The sequence below is a fragment of the Podarcis pityusensis genome, assembly GCF_964106645.2.
Source record: "Podarcis pityusensis genome assembly, chromosome: 14".
NCBI classification, from domain to species: Eukaryota; Metazoa; Chordata; class Lepidosauria; order Squamata; family Lacertidae; genus Podarcis; species Podarcis pityusensis.
Window position 1 is genome coordinate 28,298,641 of NC_138039.1, and position 8,308 is coordinate 28,306,948.

At 51.5% G+C, this 8,308-nt stretch overlaps 1 protein-coding gene across 1 annotated transcript in view; it reads right to left on the bottom strand.

Moving 5' to 3' along the window:
- Positions 1-7,863, bottom strand: part of SMAD6 (SMAD family member 6) — a 55,685-nt gene extending 47,822 nt beyond the window's left edge. The window contains exon 1 of the mRNA XM_080982177.1: positions 6,887-7,863. Coding sequence (XP_080838303.1) covers positions 6,887-7,727 — 841 coding nt within the window. The 5' untranslated portion in view covers positions 7,728-7,863. The remainder of the gene's footprint in view (positions 1-6,886) is intronic.
- Between the last annotated feature and the right edge of the window lie 445 nt (positions 7,864-8,308).

Genomic DNA, 8,308 nt, shown 5'->3' on the forward strand with positions numbered 1-8,308 from the left:
ATCTATATATTTTTTTAATGCCACCAAGCTGTTTGTTTGCTTTTGCTGGTCTTGATTTCTACATTTCCAGCGCCTGCTGTCAGAGCAGAGGAATGAGATAAGGGAGAATCTTGGATCTCCTTCTTCCCAAATGCTTTGGTGAATGCTAACTATTCCTGTGATGGAAGCAGAAATGGATGGTGGCGTTTGTGTGTGAATTTGGTCCAATGGCAACAGAAGAGGGGAAAGGATCCTGGATGTTAAAAACAACAACAACACTGATGGTAACTGTACTTCAAAACATCTGGGGGGGGGACACCAGGTTGTAAAAGGCGCCATCCTGCCAAACTTTGTCTAACACGGCCCTTTTCAAAAACACACAGTAAGAAAGCACAGAAGATGGTGTTTAGGGATGAAGGGAGAAATCTCATTTGCACTACTCTGTATTAAGTTACAGGGAGTACAAGGGCTGCCTACTCTTACTTCACCCTCCTGGCATCCTATAGACCCCATGGCCACAGGGAGCGAAGGGGGCCAGCCAAGGGAAGCCAGCCTCTCTTCCCCCCCAACCCCACCTCAAATTGCAGCCCCTGATGCAAAACGTTAACCCCTTGCTGCCTGGAGCACACCATCCATTGATGTGCTCTGCTGGGATCAACAGGTGTTGCTGGTGTTAAGCGGTGGGGAAATCTGCACTCTCTTGATGCCTCAAGACTTCCACTAAAGGAAGCTGGGAGAACTGTGCAAAAGTGAGGGTGACCGCAGCCTGCTTCATCTAGGACACCCAGGAACCCACCCTGGGGTGCAGGTAAAAATATGGGCATAGGAAACTGCCTCAAACCAGTCAGACCACTGATCCTTCTAGCTCAGTACAGTGGTACCTCAGGTTAAGAACTTAATTAGTCCTGGAGGTCCGTTCTTAACCTGAAACTGTTCTTAACCTGAGGTACCACTTTAGCTAATGGGGCCTCCCGCTGCCGCCGCGCGATTTCTGTTCTCATCCTGAAGCAAAGTTCTTAACCCAAAGTACTATTTCTGGGTTAGCAGAGTCTGTAACCTGAAGCGTCTGTAACCCGAGGTACCACTATACTGTCTACTCTGACTGGCAGGGAATCACCAGGGTTACAAATATGGGCCTTACCCAGTCCTACCTGGAGATAGCGAGGACTGAACCTGGGACTTCCAGCCTGCTAAGCTAGTGTTCAGCCACTAAGGTACAGACAGCCCACCTCACAGCCCCTGAAGCAGAAGAATGGGTCTTGAAGGAAATTAATACCATGTTTTGTCTAGCTGATTGTCCAGATTTTCTATGACTATTATTACATTGACATCCCATTCTTCCTCCAAGGAGCTCACATAATATACATGGTTCTCGCAGTCGTCCTCACAACAACCCTACGAGGTAGGTTACACTGAAAGATAGTGACTGGCCCAAGGTCACCAGTGAGCTTCACAGGTGAAAGGGAATGTGAACCCTGGTCTCCCAGGTCCTATTCCAACACCCCACTTGCACTCATTCTGCATTAGTGGCAAGAGGGTTCCCACACCTGGGGCTTCATGGTTTCCACACAAGCACAGAAAAGGCACGGAATTTGGGTCTGGATGCAGAATTCAGCACCCGTGTTTCTGGTCCTGAACACTCTGAAAATAATAATCATAAACAATATTCTCTGGAGCTCCATCCATTGCCATGTTATAATCCTCACAACAACCCTGTAGGGTAGGCCTCCATTTACATTTTACAGTTCTGAGGCTGAGAAGAGAAGAACTTGCCAGGTGCAGAATTCATAGCAGGAGGGATCTGAATGGAGACTGGACTCATTGGTTACACCAGCTTGAAAGTCTGTAGAGGATCATACCTGGGAAATGTCTGCAGCCAGATGGGGGGCTGAACAGGATTCCCGTCAGCTGCTTGACACAGCATCTGCTTTGCATGCGGAAGGTTGCAGGTTCAATCCCCAACAGCATCTCCAGTTAGGACTGGGAGAGAACCCTTCCTTAAACCCTGGAGAGCCATTGCTACCAATCCGTGCAGACAATACAGAGCTTGGTGGACTAATGTGTCTGATAGCTTCCCTATGTCGGGTCACAATTCCTTGTTTAGAGCCAAGCAATGACTGGAGCGTTGATCGGGGTGACAGCGATCTGGAGAGGGGAGGAAAACACCCCGGTTCCCCCAGGTCAAATATCACTGTGACCAACATCATCTCTTGTCGCACAGGGAAGGGTCCAGGAGAGCCCTGGACAACCATGAAGAAGTAGGCAGGCTTCGATTTTCACCATACATTTTTTGAGCTATTCTTACCCCTTGTGAAATAAACTTTGTCCCAGTTTTTGCAAAAAGGAGGTGAGGAGGTAGACCTGAATTGCACCACTTTAGAGTGGAGGTTTGCCATACAAAATGGTCCTTGCATTTGGTTTACATGCAGAAGGTCCTAGGTTCAATCTCTCTAGGTAGGGCCAGAAATGTCCCTAACCTGAACCATGGAAAGCTGCTGCCAGTCAGTGTAGACAATACTGAACTAGATGGACCAATGGCCTGACCCAGTATAAGGCAGCAATTTTCTTTGTTCTTTAACAAAAAAAAACCAGACTCCCTGGAGATACAAAGGAAGCCAAGACGGGAACTCTTTCCCCTGACATCTAGGGCTTTTTTGTGGGCAAGGAAATTTTTTTTCAATCATGCAAGCCCCACCCTGCAATCTGAGGAGGGACAACTCTTACCAAGCTCATCAGCTGCTTGTGAGAACTAAGTCTCCCTTGCAACCGGATAACCAATGCCAATTTCATTCGTCACTTTGAATACGGCCACTGAGTGGCAAGATATGCATTTCATACACGAAATAACTATAAGTAACATATAAAGTTTAAACTCAGCAAACAGGTTCCCAGTGCAGCCTTTGATCCAGGGAGATGATGCAGCTTTCATAGTGGGCCAAGAGTCAGGTGTCCTGTGCGTGCGCATGTGAATGGGCGACCCAGGGACTTTTTCATCTACTCAGATACAAGGCTTCACACGAAATCTGCCAGAGTCAGCAAATCCAAAGCAAAGATGCATGAATCAGAGAAGTCAAGGGATGCACATGCATGTGTGAAACAGCCCTCGCTCGGACAATGCTTGACATCAGTCTTCAGCAAACCCTTGAGGCAGACAGAGCACGGAACAAACACTACACTAGGGTGTTATTCAATAAAGGCCTGTGTTTTAGTACGGCATTACCACCTGCTGTCCAACACACCTGGTTTTAGACATGCGTAAAGTAAAGCAAAGCAGTATTTTAATTTAAGAAAACAAGAATGTGCCAAATGTGTGTCCGTGTGTGTATAATACTATATAAGAGATCCCTGTGTATATAAATAGACCCTGAGTGCTTTCCCTAATTTAAGCTACGATCTATTCCAAAAGAGGAAGGAATTGAAATATGAGCAAAGGTGCTCTGTTGCCAGTTTTGCTTTGCTCCAGGGCTTTTTGGCTGGTAGACCTTAAAGCATCTCTGCATTTATATATATATTTTTAAAAGCCACAGCTAGCATGGCCAATGGTCAGGGATGGTGGGAGTTGTAGTTGAAAACATCTGGAACATTGAGCCCAACCCACTTGCCTCCTTGGTACTCACAACAGGAGGAACCAACCACAATCCCTGGCTTTAGTGGCAGAACTTGGGACCATGGTTTGTTGCACCCCAAGCAAACCATAATGATAAACCAAAGTTTGTTCTTGCCATACCAGTCATGGTTTACTTAAGCTAAACAAACTATGATCCCTGTGGACTAGATGGGCTACTGGCCTGATCCAGCAGGATCTTCATATGTTCTTACAGTTCAGATGTAGCTTCAGGAATCGTGCTTTGTTTCCTTCCAACATGAATGGGGAGGATCAGAACGGGCACAATGTTCTTGTGTAAACCAAGGTTTCCAGCTAAACATGATGTGTCACCTTGGCCACTATCTTCAGCTGGCCTTTTCCCCTAGTAACGTGCTTGGCATCAATGAAGTGGATTGTCCTATATTCTCAAGGAGCGTCTCCACCCCCATTATTCAGCCCGGACACTGAGGTCCAGCGCCAAGGGCCTTCTGGCGGTTCCCTCCCTCCGAGAAGTGAGGTTACAGAGAATCAGGCAGAGGGCCTTTTCGGTAGTGGCGCCTGCCCTGTGCAACGCCCTCCCAGCAGATGTCAAGGCAATAAACAACTATTTTACTCTTAAAAGACAACTGAAGGTGGCCCTGTTTAGGGAAGTTTTTAATGTCTGATGCTGTATTGTTTTTAATATTCGGTTGGAAGCTGCCCAGAGTGGCTGGGGAAACCCAGCCAGATGGGTGGGGTATAAATAATAAATTATTATTATTATTATTATTATGCTGGCCACCAACATGGATGGCTTTAAGAGAGGATTAGACAAATTCATGGAGTTTGAGGCTATTAGTGAATGTCAAAGGCAGTTTGCCTCTGTATGCCACTTGCTGGAATCACAGATGGGGAGAATGCTGTTGTGGGATTTCCATAGGTATCTGGTTGGCCACTGTGAGAGCAGGATGCTATGTTAGATGGGCTATACTTATGTTTTTATCTCTCACTCTCAAAAGTTGGGATACAGGCCTGGGCACAGCATGACGTCTCTGGCTTAAATTCTTTGACCAGTCGTCATGAACTATGTTGGACCAAAAATACTGTAACCAGTGCGCTTTCCACACTGCGCCTGTCAAAACTGCACAACAGCCCTGTCAACACTGAAAAGGAAAATCAGTTCAACTTCCAAGGGCTGAGCACCAAACATCAACAGATCTGTGGCACACAGAACCTGCAAGCTGCTCTGCTCTGGTAGTAAGTAGCCACTTGCCACAGGTGGTGCAATAAATAAGGACCACTTCAGACAAGCATGTACATCACTTGATTTCTCAACGCTGGATCACCCTCAGCTGGAACACTGACTTCTGCAAGCCTCTGACATTTTACAGTTCTCTTGGGGGTGCCTGGAACTGTGGTGGTGCATCCACACATGCAGGTTGTTTTATCTGATGCCTGCGGTTTCTAAGTGAACCAGGTCTTGATGAGTGGCAGTGGGATGTGTCCACCAACTTGGTATGGGAAGCCCTGGGTCTGAGGGGAACAGGAAGCTCCTGCGATGCTTCCTTCACAGATGCAGGCCACCGTTGGGTGCTGCAGTTTTCAAGTGCAGAACCTGTACATGAGAATCAGCCATAGGGTGGCAAAGCGGAGAGGTCTCTGGTTCCATGCATTGCGTGAACCATCACCATTCCAAACTTATCATCCCCAAAGTGGCCTGCAACTTGAACTGCTCATGCGGTGGACAAAATAAGTTCAGATCAACATTCCTAGCTTAAGAAGGAAATGGCTAGAAGTTGTTAACCATAAACAGAGAGGTACTGTGTGGCTCTAGGCGTCCTGGAGGTCACACCCTATGACTTCAACACGATGCACCAGAATCCCAGAATCCATTCTGCACATGCTCAGATATGCAGGGAAGGGCTGTAGCTCAGTGATAAAGTATCTGCTTTGCACGCAGGTCCCATGTTTAATCTCCAGGTAGGGCAGGGGAAAGACTGAAATCATGGAGAACCACTGCCAGCCAGTGTAGACAGTAGTGAGCTAGAGGAACCAGTTTGCGATGTTCCTTCCTATGCTGCTACGATTAGCTACATATACAAGATTATCGCTAGACATGGCACTTTGCAGAGTTTCTCACACACAAAAATTCAGGTCCTTGCCCCAAGGAGGTTCCCATCATGTCACATGTGCCAAGCCTGAGATCTGGCACTGAAAACTTGTTTTCAAAGCAGGCTGAGTGCCTCTCAAATAAACAGGGTGAGAAAGAGATACAAAGGCACCAGAATTCTGCAGCACCTTCCAAGACTAACAAAGATTGTTGTGCACCAACTTCCACAGGACAGTCGTTACATCTGGCAGTTTGAGCCGGCAGCCGTCGTCATGCCCTCCAAATGCTGTCAGACCCAAACTCCAATCATCCCTGACCCTGAACACTGGCCATGCTGGCTGGGAGTTGTAGTTCAACAACCATAGCCCTATGAAAGGGCGGTAGCTCAGGGGTAGAGCACCTGTTTTGCATGCAGAAGGTTCCAGGCCCAATCCCTTGCATCTCCAGGAAGCCAGGTGTTGTTGGACAACAGCTCTCATCATCCCTGGCCAATGGAACTGATGGGAGTTGTAGTACACCAGCATCTGGAGGGGACCACATGGGCTACACTGAGGCAGATGGACACAGGTCTAACTCAGAAGAAGGGAGCTTCCTATGTACATCTGAAGGGCAACAAATTGGCTATCCGTACCAAACTCCATTTGCCCACCTTTGAGATGCCTCCTATGGCAAACTATTCTGGAAGTTGCTTATGCCACTCCAGGCAAACTTTTACACTTGCAAAAACATCATTCCCTCTTGGTTCAGACCAAAGATTCATCTGACCTAGAGATGGGGAACCGCTGGTCTTGCAGACACTGTTCAACTGCAGATCCTGTGATCCATGGGAGCAGGGAACCCAACAGCGTCTAAGGGCCACAGGTCCCCCATCTCTGATCTAGGCCAGCATTATGGATCCCATAATGCAGCAATCCCCTTGATTTTAGCCACACAGCCATGTCGTTTGCCCCCAGCAGCTGAATTCAGAAATACAGTGGCTCTATCTATGGTGCTCCTATTCAGCCACCATGGTCAAAGGAGATCCAAGTGAGAGAATTTTCACTAAGATGCCTGTGCATGTTGATTTTCAACACTGAATACTTCATATGGGAGGGGGTGTAACTGTGGATCCTTTATGAAGATGCACCTTCCCCAATACTCCAGTCCCCCTCCCTGAACCACCTCAGGACATCCCAGCTGCCCAGCCCTCCCGCGCCCCAGGTGGCCCCGAGGCAATCGACCGTGCTACTAACCTGGCCCGCACAGCCTGCTGAAGTGATAGGGGTTGCAGCACACCGTGGGGCCGTCGGGGAGGCCGAAGCTGCCGCACTCGCACAGGGGCTTCAGCTCGGCCGGGTGCTGGAGGTCCGGCCAGCGGAAGAGCTTCCCCAGCAGGAGGTGCGGAGGAGCCGCCTGACCGCCCAGGCGCACCTCGGCGCGGGAGACAAGGACACAGTCACTGGGCATCCCGCCGCGGGACTCGACGGCTTCGAGGAGGCTGTCGAGGGAGCGCTCCTTGAGGCGCTTCAGGAGTGAGTACGTGACGGCCTTGAGCTCCTGCTCCAGCAGAGAGAGCCTGGAGCGCCCTTCCCGGGCTGGCAGCTCCCGGGGCCGGGGCGAGACGGCGTCAGCGTCGGCGTCCCTCTCCTTGAAGAGGCAGCAGGTGACGGTCATGCCGTCGCTCTCCTGCGCCCACCACGGGCTGTCCCTTTCGAGGCTGCCGTCGGAGCCGCCATCCTCGGCGTCCTCCCGCACTGCTGCTGCTGCTACGGCCGCTGCCTCCTCTTCCACCTCGGGGGGCGCCGGAGGGTCGCCCTCGCCGTGCGCCATGGACCTCTCCAAAGCGCACGGCTCCTCGACGGCGCCTCCGCCGGTCACCGCTCGCCTGCCGCTCGCAGGGGGCTTCTCCGGGCTCCTGCCGTCGCTGCCCCCTCGCTCATGGCTCTTCCTGAGGCTGCCGGTACTACTGCCGGTGGAGCCGCCGCCGCCGCCACCATCTCCTCCTCCTCCCCCTCCTCCGACGCCTTCTCTGTCGGGGAGGACCCGGCTTCTCCAAAGTCGCCGCACAAGCCCTGCCCGTTTGGACCTGAACATACGCTTCGCCCGGCCGCGGAGCTGCTGGCCTTTCCTGGCTCCGGGTCAGATCCTCCCAAACGAGGGCCGCATGAAGGAGACCCAGCAACGACGGCAGCGGCGCCGGCGCCCGGAGCAACCGCGGGGGCTCCTCGCCCGCCCGGCCCAGCCACTCGCCCAGAAGCGCCGGCCGGGCAGCCACATGGGGGAAGGAGGCAGCAATGGCATAGAGTGGAGCCCCGCAGGCCGGCGTCCTGGCGAGCGGGGGATCCGCCGCAGCCCGCCCCCTCGGCCCTACATGGAGCCCCGAGAGCCAGGAGGGGACGGGGAAGGCTTGCCGGCCCCCCTCCTTGCGAGGGAGCCCTTCCACGAACAAGCGCGCAAGCAAACAAAACAACAAAACTCCCCCAGGCTTTTTCCTTTTCGCCCTGGCAAACCCTCGACGCCGCGGTCCTTCCTTTGCGTCTGGCTGGGGCGCCTTTTAAAAAGTTGCCCCGACGCCTTCCCAAGTTAGAGGCTGGCCGCCCCCCGGGGCAAGGAGCAGGCTGGCGGCGCCGCGCATGGCTTGGCTCGGTACTCAAGATCCCAGCCCGAGAGAAACG